Source organism: Chrysemys picta, chromosome 11, assembly GCF_011386835.1.
Source record: "Chrysemys picta bellii isolate R12L10 chromosome 11, ASM1138683v2, whole genome shotgun sequence".
Taxonomy (NCBI): Eukaryota; Metazoa; Chordata; order Testudines; family Emydidae; genus Chrysemys; species Chrysemys picta.
In genome coordinates, this window is record NC_088801.1 from 8,393,054 (window position 1) to 8,417,178 (window position 24,125).

Genomic DNA, 24,125 nt, shown 5'->3' on the forward strand with positions numbered 1-24,125 from the left:
CATATTTGGCGATAAGTAGCAGAACAGTCTGAAATGAAGAGCTATGCATAGTATACGAAATGTAGTTTTCTGCATGTTTTGAATTTCGTTCACTTTGGTATGGCATACTGTTTTTTTTTATTTTGATGGTAATATGTGTTTTCCCATTCTTCCAATTTAAGTCACAGATTTTAGTTTTTTTCCCCACGTTTGTATATTAGTGCTCATTACCATTGTGGCCAAGAGACTTTTCTTGATATCTTACATTTTATTTTTAAAGAGAATTTTTCAAACCATTGCCACATCTTCATTTGTGTATTTAGTTGTTTCTGTTGGAGGGTCTATGTTGGCATGTTAAAAAACATTGTGGCTTTTCTCACTATATTAATCATTCCTCATTGTTTCTGCTAATTTAATGTTGCTGAGACTTTTAAAATATTATGAGTGTATTTCAATCTATAAGAAGAAAGCATTTACATTCAGTATTACAGAATAACTCCTGTAGGTTTTAAAAATTAATTCTCTGTGTAAAACCCTGGTAATCAATGTAAGAAAAAAGTTTTTCTCTCAGTACTTGTTCACAAAATGAATGTCTTTTCAAATGTCAGTTCAATGTACAAGAGAACAAATAGATATAAAAAGGAAAGAAGTTTAAAATAATCTTGGTATGTGTGAAATATGTGTACAGTTAATTATTTTTATTCAGTTCAAATAGAAATGTTTGCAGTTTAGCAATTCATAAAATTAGCATACTTCTAAATTAGATGTGTACAAAGCCAGCAATATAAATAGATCTAGTGTAATTTAATAATAAAGAGAATAACCAATGACAGCATGTGTAGCTGTTGAGATCAGCACCCCATAGCTATTGGAAACACTCTCCCTTTGGCCTCTTATATGGCTACCAAAGAACCACACCCTGAGTAATAGTGGTATCTTTCACTGGTTGTGTACCCTATTACCTGTTAGCTTTCCTGGTGGAGATGTTTGGTTTTATTTTTAAAAAGTGGTTATTTTTTTTTTTTAAATTGGAGTTAAAAAAAAAAGTTGTTGGGGGAGGGGGAGATAATTTGTGTTCATTTTAATTTGCTTAAAATGACTTTACCAGCATTGGAGGCCTTTGTTTCCTAAGGGCTGACCTTTTAGGACTTACTTTAAATTTTCAAAGTCGTGCACGAGGATTTAGCCACTTAACTTGCTTGAATGACAGTGAAATTTTCATGGGTAAACCCTTGTGTGTATCACTTTGAGAATCTATCCTTTAGTGTCTTTACTGAAACCTTCCACTTCAGCCCTAGAAATGGCATCTGCTCGATGTAAATCCTTTGAAGTTAATGTGGCTTGGGCTTTAGCTACTCTGAACAGAACATAAACAACCATCCTGCTCTCCCTCCTCCTAATACTTCCATTCTACTACCAGCCAAATTTAAACTTGAACTTGGCTACGAGTATAATAAAAGCTTTTTCTTAATTTTGCCAGTTTCTCTCTCCAATTCAGACTGCTTTCAGTTAGTTGTATTAGCTTCAAAGGCTTCATACCACAGATGCCAGGCTAGGGCTAAAGCTGCCAATTTTGGCAAATACTCCTGGGCTTTAGGATCCTACGGCTTCTAACAGTGTTGATCTGAAAATGCTGATAGTGTTAATATCCAACCCAGGTTAGTTTTTCCCTAGCAACATAGTTTCTAAAATGTTTCCTTTTTTAAATTAATCAGAAATGAAGCTTGCATTGCTATGTGTGGCATAGTATGTTAGATGTGACTCCTTTAAATTCCCCTCAAAACATAACAAATTATAGGTTTTTCTCGTGTAGTAATAAACTAGCTATTTTTTGTCTTGGTCAAATATATATATTTATTTAAATATCTTAAATAGATTTGGAACAAACTGTTGTTTATACCTTCCCCCCCCCCGCCAGTATCGCACTTTACAACCTCTTCTAGTCAGAAGTGGAAAATAAGAGGTCAAATACATATGCTAGCCAGCTTCCTATGCTTTATTAACTTGTTCCTCTGTTCCAGCAGGTGCAGTTTGCCTGCTTCTACTCTTGAGTGTAACATTCTTATCATTAGACTTCTGGAAAAATTGTGAGTGAGTGTTACTGTAACCAGTTTCTCATTGTCCTTGAAAGACTATAGTTGTTACCTTGCTTTGTTTTGGGTACTAAACAGTTTCCTGTTTTACCCTAACTAGTTGAACATAATCATTTTCCTTTTGCCTATTGGGGTCTGAGCTCTTGTGACCATGAGGAGGGTGGGTTGTTTATTTGTCTGTTTTTGTTTTGTACTGCAATGCATAAAGAAACCCGTTTTTAGGGATAGGATGGATGAAGGGAGGTTGATGTAGTTATTCCTTGACACAGTGCAAAGGGAGGGCATGGGAAGGAAGTGGTGATTTTAGTTTTTCCTTTGATAAGCAGGATAACTAAAGGATTTCACTTTGGTTTTATTACCTGATACTCTGACTCATAGACTCCCAAGGCTAGAAGGGACCACCATGGTCATCTAGTCTGCACACTGCAAGCCACAGAACCTTGCCCGCCCACTCTTGTAATAGACACATAACCTCTGGCTGGGTTACTAAAGTCCTCAAATCATGATTTAAAGACTTCAAGTTACAGAGAATCCACCATTTACTCTAGTTTAAACCGGCAAGGGACCTATGCCCCATGCTGCAGAGGAAACCTCCCCCTCCGCCACCCCATCTCTGCCAATCTGATCTGGAGGAAAATTCCTTCCGAACCCCAAATATGGTGGTCAGTTGGACCCTGAGCATTTCGCCAAGACCCCAACATCGAGATGCCTGGCAAAGAATTGTCTGTAGTAACTCAGAGTCCTCCCCATCTTGTGTCCCATCACTGGCCATTGGGCGTATTTGCTACTACCAATGGCAGATTGGCTACATGCCATTGTAGGCAGTCTCATCATACCATTCCCTCCATTAATTTATCTAGCTCAGTCTTGAAACCAATTAGTTCTCTCTCCCCCCCCCTCCCCTCTTTGCCCCTTGGAAGCCTGTTTCAGAACTTCATTCCTCTGATGGTTAGAAACCTTTATCTAATTTCAAGCCTAAACTTGGTGAGGGCCAGTTTATATCCATTTATTCTTGTGTCAACATTGGCATTTAACTCAAATAACTCCTGGCCCTTCGTGGTGTTAATCCCTGATGTGTTTATAGAGAGCAATCATATATCCCCGCAGCCTTCATTTGGTTAGTTAGGCTAAACAAGTTAAGCTCGAGCCTCCTCTCATAAGCTAGGTTTTCCATTCCTCTGATCATCCTAGTATTCCTCCTCTGCACCTGTTCCAGTTTGACTTCATCTTTCTTAACCATGGGAGACCAGAATTACATACAGTATTCCAGATGAGGTCTCATCAGTGCCTTGTATAATGGTTATTTTTGAGGGAATTCTGCACCAAAAAAATAAAAATTCTGTGTACAATATTTTAAAATTCTGCATATCAAGTCATTTTCAATTATTTTGGTAATTTATTTCAAAATACCTGTCTGCAAGTATGTCTGTAACAATATAGACAATAAGATTCAGGAAATGTTTTTTGACAAATAGATTCCTTACTAGGCCAATTAGCGCATCTCTATGGCTCCACAGAGCAGGTGGCAATACTAATATTTCCATGTATGTCAAGCACAGAAGACTTTAAGGCAGTGGTGGGCAAACTGCGGCCTGCAGGCCGCACGCGGTCTGTCAGGGTAATCCTCTGGCGGGCCGTGAGACAGTTTGTTTACATTGACTGTCTGCAGACACGGCCACCCGCAGCTCCCAGTGGCCGCAGTTCGCCGTTCCCGGCCAGTGGGAGCTGCAGGAAGTGGCACGGGCTGCAGGGATATGCTGGTCACTGCTTCCCGCAGCTCCCATTGGCTGGGAACAGTGAACCGTGGCCACTGGGAGGTGCGGGTGGCCGTGCCTGCGGACGGGCCATGTAAACAAATTGTCTCACGGCCCACAGGTGGCCCACCCCTGCTTTAAGGGTATGTCTGCATGGTAAAGAAAAACCTGTGGGTGGCCCATGCCAGCTGATTTGGGCTCGTTGGGCTCAGGCTGTGGGGCTGTTTCATTGTTGTGCAGACTTCTGGGCTCAGATTAGAGCTGGAACCCTGGGACCCTTCCACCCAGCAGGGTCCCAGAGCCTGGGTTGCAGCCCCAGTCCAGAAGTCTGCACAGCAATGAAACAGCCCCACAGTCCCAGTACTGCGAGCTGGAATTGGCTGTCATAGCCAGCCATAAGATTTTCTTTGCTGTGTAGACCTACCCTAAAGGGCAGCACATCTTTTGGTGTGAAGTTAGGTTATGATCTGCCATAGTACTTAAATATGTGCCTAAAGTTTAGCACTTGAGTATCCCCATTGAAACTATTGCTTTGACAGTTTTGGGCCTTAGTGAGTGCCATGGCTAAGTAGTACTCAGCACGTGACTGTACAGTTGTTAGACTAGAGTTGAAATTGTTATAGACAATAGATTAGAAGGGCAGTTGTGATGGAGGCTCCAGCATGGCAGTGGGGAACGCAGGCCCCTAGCTGCACAGAGGTGGGGGATCACCCTGCAGTCCGCCCCTCTCCGCTGGAACATAGTCTTGGCAGTGAGGCTGCACCCGACCCTGACACAGCGCAAAACAAAATGTTTACATGCATCACCCATTGATACATATGGGAGTATCTAAAGAGAGAATTTGGTCCTAGTAATTTACTGAATTTGTAACTGTCTGTCAGGTCGTTTGGATAAAGAGTATCTCTTGCTGTGTTTGTATAGGGCCTATAACAATGTAACCCCAGTCTTAGTTGGCTTTCTAGGCATTACTAGAATACCCACAGTACTGCAGTATTTGGCGAAATAGTAGTGAATGATATTCAGCTGAAGCCAAATAGAGGATAGAGCAATAAAGGATAATCATTATAGGCAGAGCTGGCAGCAATGCCTGTAGTTAAGATTGACATACTTTTCATTGTAAGGTTTTTTTCTGTTGCTTATAACTTTGCCAAATGTAACTGTTAATGCTAAACTTTCCATGTTGGAAGTCTGCCTCATGTTGAATTTTTATGGGAAATTTCAGCAAAAATGCCCAGCCATTTCCAAGAACGAGGTTAGGAAAAAAGTTGCTTTGCTGATGTTAAGTTCTTACATCTGTTTCATTGAGAAGTTCTAGCATCTCTGTACTTTGACATGAAATTTGACAGGAGGGGTCACATTTGGGTCAGAGAGATGCCTCATTCTTTCACTGTGAAAAATCTATCCAAATTTGGCAGCATTCGTAAGCTTCTGGAAATTGCTATTTGCACATGCTTGGTAGAGTTATCTAAATTTTCCTAAAATTCAGAGTACATTAAGTGTGCTCCAGCCCAGGACTGCAGGTACTGAGCAGGACTCTTCCTGCGATTGCTTCTACTGGATGCTAGGGGAGGCTATACAATAGGGCACCAGAACTGAGAGCAGGACACTCTCACTGCTCCCCAGTTGATGCCCAGGCTGTGCTTAGGAAAAAAAGGAAGATACAGGTCTGTCTCATCTTACACTGGGGTTACGTTCCGCGGTCAGCGCGTAAAACGAAAACCGCGTATAGTCAAAATTACATTGAGTGTAATGGCGGGCGGAATCGTCCGCTCTACAGGAACAGTATTTAATTTTTTTTTTTTTTTTGCCGACCGCATAAAGCTGAATTCACGCATGTTAAATGCGCGTAAGAGGCGACAGACCTGTATGGAAAGAGGGCCAGGTGGGGTGGAACAGGAGCTGACTGTGTGATAAGAATAAAGGGAGACCGGCGTGAATGAGTCACAGAAGAGGGAAATGCGTGCAGGTTACTCCAGAGGAGTTACACTTTGCAGGTATGCCTCCTGACACCATGTGGGGAAGCCATCTTCAATGGGGTCAGCCTGCCTGTGGTCCCATTGGTAAGAATGGGAGGCAGCAATCAATTCTGCTAAGGTCAACATTACAGGTGTCAGTAATGCTGCCATTTCTCTGGAACTACCATCCAATTGAAAGTAATTGGAGATGTCAGCTATGTTGAAAAAGGGCAAAATTTGGAGTTTGCTTCTAATAATCTCTAGATGATAAGAAATTTTAAAAAATCTCCAAATATCGTGAGTTGGCAACTCTGTCTAGTGAACAACATGGGTTACGCTCTATATCTCAAGTTTACAAGATAATATTCAGATTTGCTTCATTTAAGAAAAGATCTTAGGTAGTGATAAAATGATACTTTAAAAATAGTAACGAATGTAATAAGGCCTCCCTTCCTTTTCCTCAGAGATCCCTTTTTTGACATTTTGATAGTACTGCTGTATTTGGTCAACAACCCAAGTTTCAGGTCTAGATATCTTTGACTTCTTTCTTGCACCATGTTTACATTTATTTCAAGATAGAAAGTGCTATAGAAGTGCAAGGTATTTATAGGGTTTCCAGTGACATGCACAATTGTTCACTAAGAACTAGATTGAAACAATGTGTTTAAAATGAATCTGATCCAAATATTTGGAGTCATTTCAGATAGCTGGATACATTTATTTTTGTGAGAGGTGAAACTTTTTCACAGTGTACTAAGGATGTTCACTTTAGTGTCCTGGATGTGGGAGGGTTGAACAGATACATCCTGTAAGTGAATAATTATAAAACACAGAATGAGAAATATGTTTAAAATTGGTGGCAAAGAGTGTGGTGTTAATGAAGTGACTCCTCAGCTACTTTTTGTATTACCTATAAACTGCACCAGCAAGGAAAAATTACCACATTGCTCAGATGTTGTGATCTGGGTTGCGGGGGGGAATCAGCCTCTGGCATTTTAAAACTGCTATGTTGCAGAGCTGTGGAGGCAAAATATTACTGTTGAATTTCTATCACGCTTTTTTCTGAGTATGTGTTTTCCTGTCATCATGCATCAGTTCAAGTTGCTGAGTATTGACATGTAATTAGAAAGAAATGTTCCTGATGCAGCTAGGGTTTCCTCTCAGTACTGCATGCTAATTTTGCATGTGGAAAAAAGACAGCGATGAAGTAGCTTTAGAACTGCTTAGCCAAAAATTGAAGATAGAGATGGGTTAAGTTGGAACTATAAAGTAAATATTACAGTAGTACTATATATGTTCTGATATACACTCTCTAGCTTTCTCTTTTGGGGTTCTGTTTTGTACTACAGAGTTTGAGAACTAACACCCACTACTACATTTTTAAACAATAAATATTAACACCTCACAAGTAATCATGTTTTTGAAAAATGTAGATGTTTTTAGAAATAAAATCAGTCGAGTTACTTTTGTTGGCTTTTTTTCCCCATTTTTTTAAATGGTTGGTGCTCTGTAGCATTTATATGAATATAGCATATTTGAAAGTTCCAACATGGTGCTATTGATTCTATATATGAAAATAAAATTGCACAATATTGTGTTTAAGTTCCTGAAAATGCCATCCAAGAAAACAGAAAAAAGCATGACATGGGAGGTTTTTATCATTTTTTTCAGATAACGAAAGTAAAATGGAAAATGAAAACTTATGTAGGAACTGAGACAGAGTGGGGATATGTCTGTGTCAAATTGTGAATTCCCATTTTGTTTATTGTAACATCTTTTTTTGTTTTGTTTTTTGTTTTTGTTTGTTTTTGGAGGGACTCCGCTTCATTGTGGATTAGTCATTTTCTAGTACAGGCTTGACACCTATCTGAATGACTGTCTGAGAAGCTGGCACAGAGCAATCTAGAGTTTGCAACTCTGATTGTGTCTGTACTTCAGGTCCATCCATAAGAACAATGAACTCAACTCAGAAGTGCAGATGGTATGGTGGGTAGGGGGGAGAGTTGGAGTGTAGAATTTCCCCAGCTCAGCACAGAACCCAAAGAGGTCAGAGACTATGTTTAAGGGGGAATGCTCTCTGCAAAGCAGGGGGCTGACCACTGCCACATGTCAGAAGACTGAGACTGGAGAGGAAGAGAAGGGAGGAAAGGGTCTGCTGTGCTTGAATGCAAACCTGACCTCAGATTCACAAGAGGGGTGAGATCACATTGTGACATTCCCCAGGGTACAACCTGGACTGCTGAACTGCAGTGTCCCCTAACTCTCTAGCATGGGATGCCTTTTACACTGCTTTACTGTCAGAACAGCCACTCCTGGCCTGCTCATGCGCAGCAACTAGCATATAAAATCACTCCCAGATGTTTACATGAATGCTTTCCCAGCCATTCATGAATAGATACAGGGTGACACTCGCATATCCCCAGTCTGAACCCCAGAAATGTGTATCTTTCATGTCCAGGGCTCTTCTAAATAGTGAAAGCTCGCAAATAATCTGTCATTCTAACAATCAGTAATGAATATGCACCAGCCTGTTGACTTGAGTAGAGATGTCCCAAACACTTCAATCAAATACACTGGTTTAGAGAAAACAACAAAACAAGTTTATTAACTAGAGAAAGATAGATTTTAAGTGATTTACAAATGTTAAGGCATAAAAGTCAGACTTGATTACAAAAGAAATTAAAAGAAAAACATGCAAGCGAATTCCTAAACGTTACTAAGGCTAATAAACTTAAAAGCAAAAAGGTTTCTCTCTCCCAAAAGCTTCAGCAGACTGTACTGGCTGGAAAAACCTCCACTCCCCCCCAGTTCAATGATGCTTCCTTTTGTCTTTCAAGCGTTCTTGCTACCATAAGTAAAGATAGAAGGAGAGGGGTCTAGAGGCATTTTTTCCCCCTTCTTATACTCTGACCCTTTGTACTGGAAAAGTCTTTGTTGGGTCATCGGATCAGCAGTTCCATAGCATAGGTGAGCTGCCAGCTGTCCTTCAGGTGAATTGTAAATTTCTGGTTTACAACTCCTCTGCTGGTGACTCTTCAATGCCAGATAATGGCCTTTTAGCACCTAGCTGGCATGACAGTGTGCCTTTGTCTTTGAGAAAATGGTCTGAGGGCATTACCCAGAACTACAGCATATTTCAGTAACAAGCATATAGTAAAATCTCATAGCTCCATATACAAAGTTGATATGCACATTTTAACAGAACAGTGATGTTGAGTAGATTGAGTTTTCAAATGATACCTCACAAGGCTTACTTTGTACAAAATATATCATAACAATATAAAAGTGGTGAACATGGGGTACAGGGTGTCACACACACCCACGAGGTTGTTTAGGTAGTCTTCCAAAGACCTGTAACTTTCTAGGGCTGTTTAGTAAAGTTCTCATGGCTAAGAAATTCCTTGTATTCTTTGTTTGCCTGTCACATTGTTCCTGACTTGGTTAATTAAGAAGCTCAGAGCACCCAGTGGGAAACTCTGAGGGATTGTTTATAAACAACTGGGGAATCAGGAAGACTCAGTTGCTGGTTCCAGGGTATAAGAGGTCTGGAATGAAGAGCCCCATGTTCCAAGGAAGGGTTGCAGGAATGACATCTGCATCCAGGAGTGTGCCTCAAAGACCCTGAGCTAGCAACAGTGATCTAGCTCTGCCCAGTCCCAGTTGGTTCAGGAGCACATAGGATCCAGCAGTTGGGTCCACTCACAGCAGACCGCTGTCCATCCTGAGGTGGGGAATGGCCCATGTTGTGCCAATATTATCCTAAATTTCTGACATGTTGGTGTTCAGCAAATGATTTAAACCTCCTTGAGAAATTAATAACCCCTAACATAGTCCTAAAGCATATTGTGATAACCTCACAGTTGGTTATCTGAAAGATTTGGTATTGCAATGACACTTGTTGTAACTCTTAAAAAGTCTGACTTCAGTGGGGCTTTGGATCTGGCCCTATATTTATTTCATCTAACCTTTTGGTAAGCATATTATTTGCATTAAATATAAGGAGAACTTTGATCAAAATATACATGCATGTTAAATAAAGGAGAGATTACAGAGTGAGTTTTGAATTACAGTTTTGAATACAGATCCTACATTTCTTCAAGTGCTTAACCATATATTTATTCCACTATAGGTGTGCACGTGCTAGAGATTGCAGATATTTTGCTAGCAGTGTCCATCTGGGCCACGCATGCACACTGACTACTTACGGCGTAGACAGTGGCGCTGGACTAAATGCCACTCCAGTTTCTTGGCCTGAGATGGAGCACTTCCGAGCCTCACTTGTTTAGCTTACCTTATAACATTTTGTAGAACATTCTGTAGATACTTTTTTTAGTCAATTGTTCTTATGTAGTATAGGGTAGTGTAAAATTGCCTTTTGGCATTTAAATTATAGTTCTATTACATAGTTTGAGGGAGTTATAACTCTCTTCTCCCCTTAGTTTTCTAGTAAAGGAGGTTTTTTGTAATGCCCCAAATCCCCTGGATTTATATTTTGAGAGTCTCTGTGAAGGAGCTTTTCCCTTCAAAAGTGATCACAACTCATAGCCTTTTTTGTTTAGGGGGGAGTCATATGTCCCTGCTAAATGCTGTGTGTGCAAGTTGTTCTGTGGAAGAACAAAAAGAATCCAGGGAACCAAGGCTACAGGTGTATTTGTTAGTCTGCTCCATATGGGCACCCTTAGACCCAAGCCCATCTGGACACACTTCACCCCCCTGTATAACAGACTGCAGGATTGAAGAGTGCTCTGTCCATTAGTTTCAGGGACTGTTCCTCGAAGGAGAGCTGTAGGAAGTCTCAGTGGGAGTTACAAGAAGGTAGTGAGAAACACTTCTCCAAAGAGATGAGGAGCACACATCCCCATGAAATCTTTGGGGAAGATGGGAGGGGGAAGAGGTCAAAATCTCCTCTTCGCTTCTAGAGAGACCCTGTGGCCCAGTATGGATACTACTGTGGCTTTGAAGGATCATGGTACCAAATTTTCAGTACGGCGGCACAAGGGCTCTATGCCTGCTCCAAATGCTGAGTCCCTTGGTATGCAGGCCTCTTCAGTACCAGTGAAGTCGGCCCCAGCTGCTTCTACTTCATTGGCATCAAGTAAATGTTTGGCACCTGCTAAACCATTGGTTCTGGGGAAGCATTTGGAACTGAGCAAACTTCATTAGCACTGGTACTGAAGGACCTGCAGGTCTCTAATAAACCTGAGTCCCCTTTATTGTCAGGAAGTATACATTTATGTATGAAGGTACTGTGCCCAATAAGCATACTTGGGCACACTAGCTTCATACATCGTCACACTGAGAGACTGACTCAGGCAACAGTTCACCCAGCCTCAGGATCCTCCAGTGAAAACTCATCAAATTTCTCTCAGAGGAGGAAGAACATCCTACAGAGGAGGACATGCAGGCACCATTAGTCATCTCCTTTTCTCTGGATGAGACAGTAATCCCTTCAGCATCATCATGCCCCATTGACTGTAGGAGCTTTCAGGACCTCATGAAAAGGGTAGCTGATGCACTGTAAATTCCTCTGGAGGAAATTCAGACGGCTCCTCACAAACTTTTAGTCATTTTACACGAGACTCGGTCAGGGTGAGTTGTTCTGTCCATTAACGAGGTCCTTTCGAGCCTGTGAAAACAGTCTGGCAGACTCCAGCTTCCATTGACCCAAATTCTAAGACAAAAGACAGGGAATATTATGTGCCATCCAAATGGATGTAATATCTGTACTCCTAGCTGGGGCTTGGCTCTGTTGTGGAGATGGCTATAAATGAATGGACTAAGCATTCCAGCGTGGTCCCATGAGAAAGGGAAGTGAAACCTTTAGACTTTCTGTCTGAAAAAATAATTCTTTTTCAAGCCAGCAGTTTAAAATAACCAGTGTGCTTAATGCCAGCATCCGTAGTGATGCATCATTGTGGCTTCAATTGCTTGGAATCCCAAGAGAGGTCCAAGCCACAGTGGAGGTTCTTCCATTTGAAGGACCAAATCGTTTCAGTTGGAAGACTAATCGCAAGGATTCAGTGCAGCTCTTTTGTCCCTCGGCACATATGGTCCTGCAACGAAGAGGAAATAGTATAAACCTCAGCCTTTCCCTAGACAAAAGACTATGCCACCTGGTTTCTACTGCTAGAGGCCTAGTGAACCCCCCCAGGAAGCAGCCATGGTTTCAGAAGAGGTGGTCTACAGCTCCTGCTTTTTCTTCACAGCCAGTCACAACTAGTAAACATTCCTTTTGAGATGCTGGTCGAGAGCTGCAAACCAATCTTTCTTCTGGATCTGCCGCTGCCTTCTTCCCTGCTATTTGGAAAACCCTTGTCCTGTTTCAGGGGTCATGGAACAACATAATGGACGAATGGGTCTTGGAGTTCATAACATCTGATTATGCAGTTCAGTTCCATACTACACCTGTTTCCTCCTCCCCACACACACACCTTCTCTGTCCCTTTTCAGGGACCCCTCTTATGAGAGGCTTCTCATCTCTTAAGTAATAAAGAGGTGCTTCCACCTTAAAGAGGGAAAGGTTTCTATTCCAGGTATTTCCTTTCACCCAGGAGGAAGAGGGAGCTGGGTTTTGACAGCTTTTACAGAGGCCCAATTTGAACCCTGGGCTTCATGTTCTTTCTTTCACTTGTCTATCAAGACCGCCCTTCTTCATTGTGACCACATCAGCTGGAAGGGTGGGAGAGAAAGATTTCATTGCGAACTGTCCCTTACACATTCTTCTACATCGACAAGGTATCCCTCAGACCTCACCCAAAGTTTATACGTAAGGTTGGTCTGAGTTTCATTTGCATCGGTATTCTTTTGCCAATATTTTTCCCGAAACCATATTCTAATCATGATGAAGCTAGATTACAGACCCTGGATATTCAAAGGGTCCTTGCCTTTTATCTTCAGAGACAGAAGCTCTTTTGGTCTTCTCCGAGACTCTTCATTTCCTTCCTCATTTCGAAGATGAGGAGTACTCCTATTTCCACCCAAAGGTTATCAAAGTGGGTGTTGGAATACATTAAGCTATGTTATGATTGACAAAGGTAGTTTCGCCAGCTAATATTAGGGTTAATTCAGCCAGGACCTGGGTGATCTTGGTAGTTTCCCTCAGGAATGTCTGCATTAGTGATATCTGTAAAGCTGGCACATGGGGTTCCAGAATACCTTCTCCAGACATTGAGTTGGTAGCAACTTCTGCAGCTGATGCCTCTTTTGGTAGGGCAGTCTTTCAGTCTGTGGTAGATATTTAGATCACTGCTTGGAAGTCACCTAGAGTGGAATACACTTATGGACAAATACTTGAAGAAGAAAGAAGGGACGGTTACTTAGCTGTAGAGTAGAGGTCCCCAAACTGTGGGGTGCACCCCCCTAGGGGGTCACAGAGGAAAGGGAGCACCACCCAGCCCTGCCCCCAGCCGTGGTCCTAGTGCATGGCTCCAGCTCCCAGCCCCATGCCTGACCCCGTCCCCAGCCTCGGTGCAGCTCCACACTTGGCCGTGGGCCCAGCTGTGGCTCTGCTCTCAGCCCTTGGCCGTGGCTCTGATCCTGGCCCGAGGACGAGGCTGGGGACTGGAGTGGACCTGCATCTGGCCACGGGCCCCCAGCCTCAGCCCCTCACTGCGGCCCCAGCCCCATGCCCAGGTGAGGCCCCAGCTTTGGCCCCCTCATGCCTTCCCGCATCTCCTCCTTCCCCCTCCCGGAGTCCCGGCCCCACTCCTGGACCTGGCTCTGGTGGGGGAAGCAGAGGGGCGCAACCCTCAAAAGTTTGGGGACCACTGCTGTAAAGTAACTGGAGTTCTTTGAGATGTCATTCAAATGTGTATTCCATGACTTGCCCCCTTTCCCCTCTGCTTCAGAGTCCCTCTGTAATATTATGGAAACCATGATAGAGAAGGAACTGGAGTGGTGATTGAGCCTGCTCTGCTCTTTATACCTTCAATAATAGGCACAAGGGTGATCGTGTATAGACCAGATAGACAATGTGAGCAAAAAATCTGTAATCTCTGGCCCGTGGGGCACATTTACATCTAGACTGGAATACTCATATGGACAAAACATCTTAAAGAACTCCAATTACTGTACAGGTAATTAACTTCCATTTCAGATTTGAAAAAAGACTGCAGCAATATTATACTTCATTATTAGGTACCAGGGTTTTATTACTAATTTTCATTTTATACAGAAATAGGAAATGTGTTTGATAAGTCTCTTTTTCAACAGAATGGCTTCCTTATGAAATTAGCTTTCTTCTAAGTCATGCGCTTTTGCTTTCTTAAAGTTATATCAGTTACAGGATTTCTTCTTTCATTTTTGTTTTTTCTAAAGACCTTGTGTGGATAGTAATGACCGCACGTTTCCGATTGCCTGCTGGCAGAACCTACAATGTACGAGCGTCTGAGCTGGCACGAGACAGACAACATACAGAGGTGGTCTGCAATATTCTTCTCCTGGATAACACTGTACAAGCTTTCAGAGTTCATGTAAGTACAGTTATATGTATTATTTAATTTAGTAACAGTTTCACTGTGTACCTGCTTTAATTTGTATATACCAAGTATTTACTTTTCTTCACTGAACTGTGTCATAAGTTTGACCTCCAAACAAGACATGAAAAGTGTTAAATAAAAAAAACAAAAACACCTTAATAAAGCGAGATACTATATTTGAACAAACATGCTTGCACATGTGTATAATTAGCCATCTTGTGTACCTCATCAGTTTTGGCATCCTCTGTAAATACAGTACAAACACTCTGTTTGAGAATTGAGTGTTAGGAGCATAGTCTTCTGCTATCTGATCCAGTTTCTCTTTAGGGCCCCTATACTGCATGATGAAGCCAATGGTAGTTTTCACATTGAGTTGAATGGAAGCAGGAACAGGCTCTAATTGTTTGTCAAGTGTTTGCATTTTAAACACGTGTATCATTTGTAATGCTATCTACATTCTTGACTATATTTAATATGTTTAGATAAGTTAATGTAATCGTATTTACTATTGAATTTATAGATTTTTCTGAATATCATCATATCTCTTTCTCCTCTGCTTTTCTCAGATTATATTCTGTTTAGTTCCCAGTATTGTTATCTTTTCTTAAAAAGACATACATAGTATATACCTTAAAGAAGGGTATGAGAGAAGAACCAGGAAACCAATGGCCAATTAGTTGATGAATGATATTGGCAAAATAATTACAAATGTAGTGATGGAGTCAGTGTATAAATATTTGGAAGGCAGTTTTCTTTTAAAAACTGGGTTGGATTGAGAATATAGAATAGATAAAATGAAATTGTGCGTTCTTGTACACGTATATATGTTTATTTACGGTATTTGGACATTCAAAAAACATTTGACAAAGACCCTTACAAAAAGCTATTCAAGAACACGAAAGTTGTCATGGAATGAAAGCTAAAGTACTGTCATGGGTTAGAAACTTGCTAAAAAAGAAAAAATATTCTCAACATGGCAAAAGGTTAATAGTGCAATCCCCATTCTTATAAGGACAGATGTTCAATTTATATTTATCAGTGATCTGAAAAAAAAGTGAACAATGTGGTGGCAAAATTTGCAGATGGCAGGATTATTATGATTAATCAAGACTAGAAAAGACTGAAGATTTCAGAGGGTTAGGTAAATGAGCAGCATGATGGCTGATTGGGAGCGGGGAATAAAGGTGAAGTGGAGTTGAGAAGGAGCTTCACTCTGGTGAATCATAGATATGTTTGAATATTTTTTCTGTTGGAATGACATTTTTAGGAAGTTGTAAGCAGAGAAATTTTAATTTTAAAAATATGAACAGCTGTTTAGTTTAGCAGTTGGGAAGTTATTTGGGATATAAGAGAGAGAATCATGTAACTGAGTGTGATTATTTCATTTAAAGTACAGAATAAAAACTGAATTTTTATCTCTTCTTTCAGAAACCAAGTAGCAATAAAGCATCTCCAGTCTTTTCGCAGCCTCTTTTATGCATAGAGATTTTTAAAAGATTAAAATAAAATATGTTTGTATTGCAGTTTAACATTATTGGGATGGCATTTCTGAACAAAATGAATGTCATTATAAACTTCTGGAAGAAAAATAAATCACCAACATCATCTCTGCCGTTACCCATCGCAAAAGGGTTGTAAAAGTTCAGTGTAATGTAGAAACAAATGAGAGCTGCCAAGATTGGAAGATAGAGGAAATATGCCCTCCAGGAGAAATTGAGTTTTCACATAACACTGTTATTTCTCTCTTTGAATGATAGGAAATAATTATTTGTAATCACTATGGTTCCAATTTTGTCATGGTAAAATTAAGTACAATTAATGGAACGTTTATGTGGCAAAAAAGGACAAAATCAGGGTATGGTCATGGTGGGACTGAAGCTGAAGCCAGAGCTCTGCTGCCTGGGGCTGACAGCCGGAGCCGAAGAAGTCACAAATATCTGTTAAAGTCATGTAATCCGTGACCTCCATGACCAAATTGTATCTTTAATAATTACTATTAGGATCAGAGTCTGTGCATAGAGCTGGCAAGTTTCTTTATGCAACTTTGCCAATAAACCAAGATCCTGATCTGTGGCCCTCTTTGTCCCTTCTATTCGGGTCATCCAGTAACCACAAAATGTCAGGGCTTGTCTACACGGGTGCCAGCAGAACAATAGAGGGGTGTGATTTGTAAAATGCACTAATGTGCATCACTCTGATTGCGCCTATAGACCTGCTGACACACACTACACCTAATTTGCGTTGATGAAGTCCGATTTCAAACAGAAGTACATGAACGTGAATAATATACCTTTTAGAGTACTCCAGCAGGGTCTACATAGGGCAGTTAGAGTGCAGCATGTTAGTGCACTTTACAGATCACACCCGTCTGGTGCGCTTTGCAGTGACCTGAAGAGAAGCCCTCAGTTATGCAGAATTGTTTAGCTTTGTGAGAAAGATCAGTGCTAGCCAGTGATTAAGAAGAGACCATCAAACTTGTCATTTTAGACATTCCTGGTTTGAACCTAATTCACTTACAGTGAAAGGGTAATGCACTTAACCTACACATTGTTGTACAGCGTTATTCCATCCCAGCCTTTGCTTTGGGCAATTAATTTTTAAAAAGGTGGGGATCAGGATTTCCTATAATCCCTGAGGGGCATATTCATTTTTTTTTTAAGTTGATGGGATTTTTGCACTGCCCCCACCCCCTTCACATCTCACAACTGCCTGCTGTCATGAGGGAGCCCAGGGGAATCCCCCTACAATTTATAGCAGGGAGGAAGGTGCAGGCCACCCCTGAGAGAAGATCATTAGTGGCTGGCTGTGGGTTGGGGTATCAAATACCACCTTGCCCCCAACTACTGGATTGGCCCAAAAATTTCTGGTTGAAGCTTTTTCTTTTTGAGTGAAGGAGAAGCAGAACTTTCTTCCCACCCCGGAAATCAATGATGGTTCTATTATACAGAGTTTTCTGGAGGAAGGGTATGCCAGCAGAGTGAAAATTGGGATTCTACACACACTGACTCTACTCACTTCTGCATTGACACTATTATCACAGTTGCAGAACTTTGAGGAAAATTCCAACTGTTTAGACTAACAGTTTGGTTCAATAATTTGTCTGTCTGATTCCCAGATCTCCATTTTATTTGTGAGCAGATTGTGCGCTTCCCCATCTAAAGTGTTTGTAGGGGCTGGTGCCCCTGCAGGCTTTAGGAAGAATGCTAGTCTGAGAAAAACTAGAGGCAAAAGGAGGGGTCTCTGTGTCCCTACGTCAGTCCCTTACCTCATGTGTGATTGGGGAACTTTGTCTGGCTTTGTGGACAAAGTGCAAGATCCCTTACTGCCCAGTCTAGGCGGGATCACCTCAGTTGTCGTCCTCCCTTGGGCTGGAAAGGAGCCCAGCAGGATTGAAGAGACCAGCTCTGCTGGACAAGTTGCAGCAGTATTGCTCCCTGGCAGGAAAAAAGGCAGGATTGAGGAAAAAACTGGCCCTGGGGCAAACAGCTCTGCCCCTTCCTCCATCTCCATGGGCGAAGTGAAGCCAGAAGGACAATGCGACAGATGGATAATCATGCTTACATCCTTATAGTCCACACCAGCAACTGCATCTGTAACTGCAGAGTTCAGTGATTTTTTCCCTGTCTGCTTCCCCATGAGTCATGATTGTAAGAACTGGATACAACACAGACTGTGCCAATGCAAACGTTTCTTCTGCATGCCTTAGTGCTCAGACGAAGATGATGGGTACACACACTGTACCTTGTTTTGGGTGCCCACAATTAAGGATCATCTTGCTTTCTACTCTGGAAGCATGTTGCTGTGAAAATCCCATCACAACAGATCTGTAGACCTTAGCATGAAGAAGAAAAATTCTGTGCCAACCTAAAATTTCTTTTTTTCAAGTAATAAGATCTGCAGATCTGGTCCACCTTGGAGACAAATAGATCATTCAGAATAGAGATGGGTATTGACATCCATAGATTTGGATTTGTTGGTGTTATGTGGAATTTACCATGCTCAGCAATAGAAGAAATTGTTATATTCTTCTTCGAGTGCTTGCTCATATCCATTCCATTAGGTGTGTGCGCGCCGCGTGCACGATCGTCGGAAGATTTTTACCCTAGCAACACCGGCGGGTCGGCTGTGGAGCCCCCTAGAGTGGCGCCTTCATGGCGCTGAATATATACCCCAGCCGACCCGGCGCCCCCTCAGTTCCTTCTTACCGCCCCTGACGGTCGTTGGAACTGTGGAGCGCTGCTTAGCTGTTCTCCACTTTCCCTAGCTTTTATTGTTGTATCATAGTTGTAGTTATAGTTATAGTCTTAGAGTTTGTTGTAAGTTAGTTAAGTAGTTGTAAAGTTGTTCTAAATAGTCCAGGGGGTTAAGGGGGTCGTCTCCCCCCTTTCTCCCCCGGCCGCGGGGCCGGGCTCATGCCCAACGCTCCCGGCTTCAAGCTGTGCGCCTCCTGCGCTAAACCTATGCCCACGAGCGACCCGCACGAATCTTGTCTGAAGTGCCTGGGAGAGTCACACCAGACAGACAAGTGTAAAATCTGTAAGGCCTTTCGTCCGAGAACGAAGAAGGAGCGGGACTTTCGGCTCAGGCAACTTCTGATGGAGGCGGCTCTTAGCCCGGACGCTCCTTCCACGAGCAAGGCCCCGGCACCTAGCACCTCGGTGCGCAGTGCCCCGGCGGCACCGGCTGCGACGACCACGCGAGTGGCGTCAGACAAGCCTCCCCGGCACCGGACCTCGTCGGCACCGCAGACACAGCAAGTGCCTCGGCGCCGGTCCTTATCCCCAGGGCATAAAAAAGCCCATAAGACGGGGACATCAGTGCCGAAGACGCCAGCTCCCCCAGTGTCGGGGGTAGAGCCGCGTCCACCGGTGGAGCAACGGAAACAGTTGCCTCCGGCACCGTCGACTCCGGCGCCGAGGCCGTTGAGTCCGGTGCAAATAGCGTCTCCCCCCAGGCCGGCGGTGATACAGTGCCTCCCGTCGACTCCAGAGACCTTCGCGGCGGCGAGAGACTTAATAGCTCTCACGGAGCCGGCACCGCCTCAGCCACCGGCACCGACTGCACCGTTGACTCGCCCGGTCCAGTCGAGGGGGAAACCTGCTTTGATGCGCCCACCATCACAGGGGCTGGAACCTCGGCACCGGTCCAGGTCCCGAAGCAGGTCCCCACGCCGCTCGCAGTCCCGGCGCCGAATATCGTCTCGGCACCGGTCGTACTCGCGGCCAAGATCTACTTCGCGGCACCGCTCTACGTCTCGGCACCGCTATGATCGTCGGCACCGATCAACGTCGAGACGTAGTTCTCGGCACCGCTACGGTCGGCGCTCGACGTCGAGGGGTCGCTCCCGGCACCGGGCATACTCCAGGTCCTCGTCGAGGTCCAGATCCGACTCCCGGCACCGACGAGGTCATCGGCACCGGTCGCGGTCCCGGCACCGATCGCCGGCACCGCGCGGAGATAGATCATCTCCGGACCGGCACCGTGCGGCACCGCAGCCCACCGGGATGGTTTCATCTCTCTCGGCACCGCCATGGCCGTCTAGATCGGTGTCTCGCTCCTCGGAGGACTTGTCGAGATCGGCATACCCCCCTCAAGGGCGCGCCGATGAACAAAATTTCGGCCACTGGCAGGAGATGGCAGAGGACCAATCTCATGGACCATCTCACTGGTCGTTTTGGACCCCGTGGGCATACCACCAAGAACAAGGGGCTCCAATACCATCGACCTCTCGCTCGGGTCACTCGGTTAGAAGGGCCCCAGAATCCACCATCTCTCGGCCTCCGCCAGGAGGCATGGAGGCTTCGGTGTCCACGCCACCCGACACCAGGGACCCAAGTGCAGGTGATGCCCCGGCCCAAGAGCAAGGGGATCAGGACCCCCCCTTGGATCCGGTACCACCGGAGGCATCCTCTTCCTCCTCTCCGGACGAGGCAGTGGCGGGCACTTCATGTACGGGTCCCCCTCCGATAGATCTTCGGGCTCACCAGGATCTCCTGCGTAGGATGGCCCGTAATATGGACCTGCAGGCGGAGGAGATAGTGGAGGTGCACGACCCGATCGTGAACATCCTTGGAGCAGATGCCCCATCGAGGGTGGCGTTACCTCTGATCCGCACGATCCAATCGAATGCGGATACGATATGGCAAACTCCTGCCTCCATTCCACCCACAGCGAGAGGGGTGGAAAGAAAATACTTTGTCCCCTCTAAGGACTATGGGTACTTGTACACCCACCCCCAACCGTGCTCACTGGTGGTGGAATCAGTGAATGCACGAGAGCGCCACGGCCAGCAGGCTGCAGCGCCTAAATCAAAAGAGGCTAAGCGGCTCGACCTGTTTGGCCGTAAGGTCTACTCAGCCGGAGGGCTACAACTGAGAGCGGCGAACCAACAGGCGTTACTGAGCCGCTACAATTTCAACTCCTGGAACTCTATGGGGAAGTTTAAGGAGTTGATTCCCCAAGAGTCCAGGGAAGAGTTTGGAGCCATGGTAGAGGAGGGCAAGAAGGTGGCTCGGACCTCCTTGCAGGCCTCCTTGGACATTGCAGACTCAGCGGCGAGGACCCTGGCTTCGGGCATCGCTATGCGCAGGATCTCCTGGCTTCAGGTTTCGGGTTTGCCTCCGGAGCTGCAGCAAACCCTACAAGATCTGCCTTTTGAGGGGCATGGATTGTTCTCGGATAAGACGGATTCCCGCCTGCAGAGCCTCAAGGACTCGAGAACAATCATGCGCTCCCTGGGGATGCATGTTGTGGGCCCCCAGCGCAGGCCATTTAGGCCGCAACCTCAGCGCTTCTACCCCCCCCCCGCCTCGTCAGAGACAAGACTCGGCCCGGAGGCGAGGGCGAGGTGGTAGAAGAAGGTGGACCGGCCCTCAACCCGGCCAGAACCAGGGGCCACCTCGACCACCTTCAGGCCCCAGGCAGAACTTTTGAAGGTGCGGTCGAGGACGGCGCCCCAGTCATCCCCCAGGATCCAGCCCCCTCCTTTCGGGATCGCCTCTCCCACTTCCACCGTGCTTGGTCCCTTATAACTTCGGACCGTTGGGTCCTCCGCACGGTGGAAAGGGGATACGCTATCCAGTTTTCTTCTATCCCCCCCTCCTCCCCCCCTTCCCCGTCCCTCTTCAGGGACCCTTCTCACGAGCAACTTCTTATACAGGAAGTTTCTACGCTCCTCGCTATGGGGGCCATAGAGGAGGTTCCAGTGGAATTAAGGGGCAGGGGATTCTACTCCCGTTATTTCCTCATCCCCAAGTCCAAAGGAGGTCTGCGACCCATCTTGGACTTGCGCGGACTCAACAAATTCGTAGTAAAGTTGAAGTTCCGCATGGTCTCTCTGGGGGCCATTATCCCTTCCCTCGATCCTGGAGACTGGTTCGCCGCCCTCGACATGAAAGACGCATACTTTCACATTGCTATTTACACGCCTCACAGACGCTTCCTGCGATTCGTGGTAAACAGGGTGCACTACCAATTTGCAGTCCTTCCCTTCGGCCTATCCTCGGCCCCACGGGTGTTCACGAAATGTATGGCTGTCGTGGCAGCGTACCTTCGTCGGCAAGGGATACAGGTGTTCCCGTACCTAGACGACTGGCTGGTACGCGGTCGCACCAAAGAACAAGTTCGCGATCACGTCCACATAATAGTGCGCACATTCAACAAGTTGGGTATCCTACTCAACAAGGACAAATCCACTCTAGAACCTACCCAGAGAATAGAATTCATCGGTGCGGTTCTAGACTCCAGACGCGCACAAGCCATCCTGCCAGACAATCGCTTTTGCACCATCACGAGCCTCATCCAAGGACTCAAGGCCTTCCCAACTACCACGGTGAGGTCATGCCTTACCCTGCTGGGTCACATGGCTTCCTGCACGTACGTAACCAGGCATGCCAGACTTCGGCTTCGCCCACTCCAGACCTGGGTGTCATCAATATACCGCCCACATCGGGACAGCCTGAATATGGTGGTCACAATCCCGAACTCGGTCCTGACCTCCCTCACATGGTGGCTAGATCACAATGTGGTTTGCGAGGGGATGCCGTTTCACGCCCCACAACCCTCTCTGCACCTGGTCACAGACGCTTCATCTCTGGGTTGGGGCGCCCATCTCAACGAGCACCATACCCAGGGCCTGTGGACTGCACCTCAGCTAGCCCTACACATCAATGTTCGGGAACTGATGGCGGTGCGCCTGGCGTGCCAGGCATTTCTCAATCTCCTACGTGGCCGCTGTGTGTTAGTTCTCACCGACAACACCACGGCCATGTTTTACATCAACAAGCAAGGAGGAGCACGTTCGTCAATTCTATGCCAAGAGGCCATTCGCCTGTGGGACTTCTGCATCGCCCACTCAATCCATCTCACGGCATCGTTCCTCCCTGGAGTCCAGAACACTTTAGCGGACCGACTCAGCAGGTCCTTTCAAACACACGAGTGGTCTATCCGTCCGGACATCATACATTCCGTCTTCCAGAAGTGGGGGTTTCCCCAGATAGACCTGTTTGCATCTCGAGACAACAGGAAGTGCCACGTGTTCTGCTCCCTGCAAGGTCGAGCCCCAGGCTCCCTCTCGGATGCGTTTCTCCTTCCCTGGAAAGACCACCTGTTTTATGCCTTCCCTCCGTTTCCTCTGGTCCACAAGGTACTGCTCAAATTGCGCAGAGACCAGGCACAGGTGATTCTGATCGCTCCAGCGTGGCCGAGACAACATTGGTACACCACGCTGCTGGAACTCTCGGTTCAGACACCGATCCCGCTTCCGTTGTATCCGGATCTCATCACGCAGAACCACGGCCGGCTGCGTCACCCCGACCTGCAATCACTCCACCTCACGGCGTGGCTGCTCCATGGTTCACCCAGGCAGAGCAACAGTGTTCACACTCTGTCCAACAGATTCTGCTGAGCAGTAGGAAGCCTTCAACACGGACCACATACTTGGCCAAGTGGAAGCGGTTCTCCTGTTGGTGCGAGCAACGAGCCACGTCCCCATTGCACGCACCTATTCCTCTTATTTTGGAATATCTCCTCTCCCTAAAACAGCAGGGGTTGGCGATATCTTCAATTAGAGTTCACCTGGCCGCTATATCGGCCTTCCATCCGGGGGAGCTCGCGTCCTCGGTATTCTCTAACCCGATGGTCGTTAGATTCCTCAAGGGCTTAGACCGGATGTACCCACAACAACGTCAGCCCGTTCCGACGTGGGACCTCAACCTGGTTCTCTCCAAGCTCACAGGTCCTCCATTCGAGCCACTGGCCACCTGTTCACTTCTGTACCTATCCTGGAAGACAGCCTTCCTCGTAGCCATCACCTCAGCAAGGCGCGTTTCTGAACTCAGGGCGCTTACATCCGAGCCCCCTTACACAGTTTTCCATAAGGATAAAGTGCAGCTTCGTCCACATCCTGCCTTTCTCCCTAAGGTGGTTTCTCCATTTCATATCAACCAGGATATATTTCTCCCGGTCTTTCACCCTAAACCACATGCTTCTCGCCAGGATCAACGTTTGCATTCTCTGGACGTACGCAGGGCCCTGGCCTTCTATATTGACCGCACAAGGCCCTTTAGAAAGACGACGCAACTCTTCGTTGCAGTGGCCGACCGAATGAAAGGCTCACCGGTCTCATCACAACGCCTATCCTCCTGGATTACGTCTTGCATCCGGACTTGCTACGACCTGGCAGGTGTCTCAGCACCCCACCTCACCGCTCACTCCACGAGGGCACAAGCTTCCTCGGCGGCTTTCCTGGCGCAAGTTCCGATCCAGGACATTTGTAGAGCTGCGGTTTGGTCGTCAGTCCACACGTTTACAGAACACTATGCACTAGTGCAGCAGTCCAGGGACGATGCTGCCTTTGGATCAGCGGTT

The 24,125-nt window shown here is 45.5% G+C and overlaps 1 protein-coding gene across 13 annotated transcripts in view; it reads left to right on the forward strand.

The window, feature by feature from the left end:
- PTPN4 (protein tyrosine phosphatase non-receptor type 4) overlaps window positions 1-24,125 on the forward strand; it is a 227,045-nt gene that overhangs the window by 34,546 nt on the left and 168,374 nt on the right. For 10 of the 13 annotated variants that reach the window (XM_065560477.1, XM_065560487.1, XM_065560482.1 and 7 more), the window contains one exon: window positions 14,098-14,252. In XM_065560477.1, the coding sequence (XP_065416549.1) occupies window positions 14,115-14,252 (138 nt within the window). In that variant the 5' untranslated portion in view covers window positions 14,098-14,114. Of the gene's footprint in view, window positions 1-25; window positions 98-2,000; window positions 2,067-14,097; window positions 14,253-24,125 lie in introns of those variants that run through there. The other 3 variants (XM_065560479.1, XM_065560485.1, XM_065560478.1) reach the window with 2 other exon arrangements.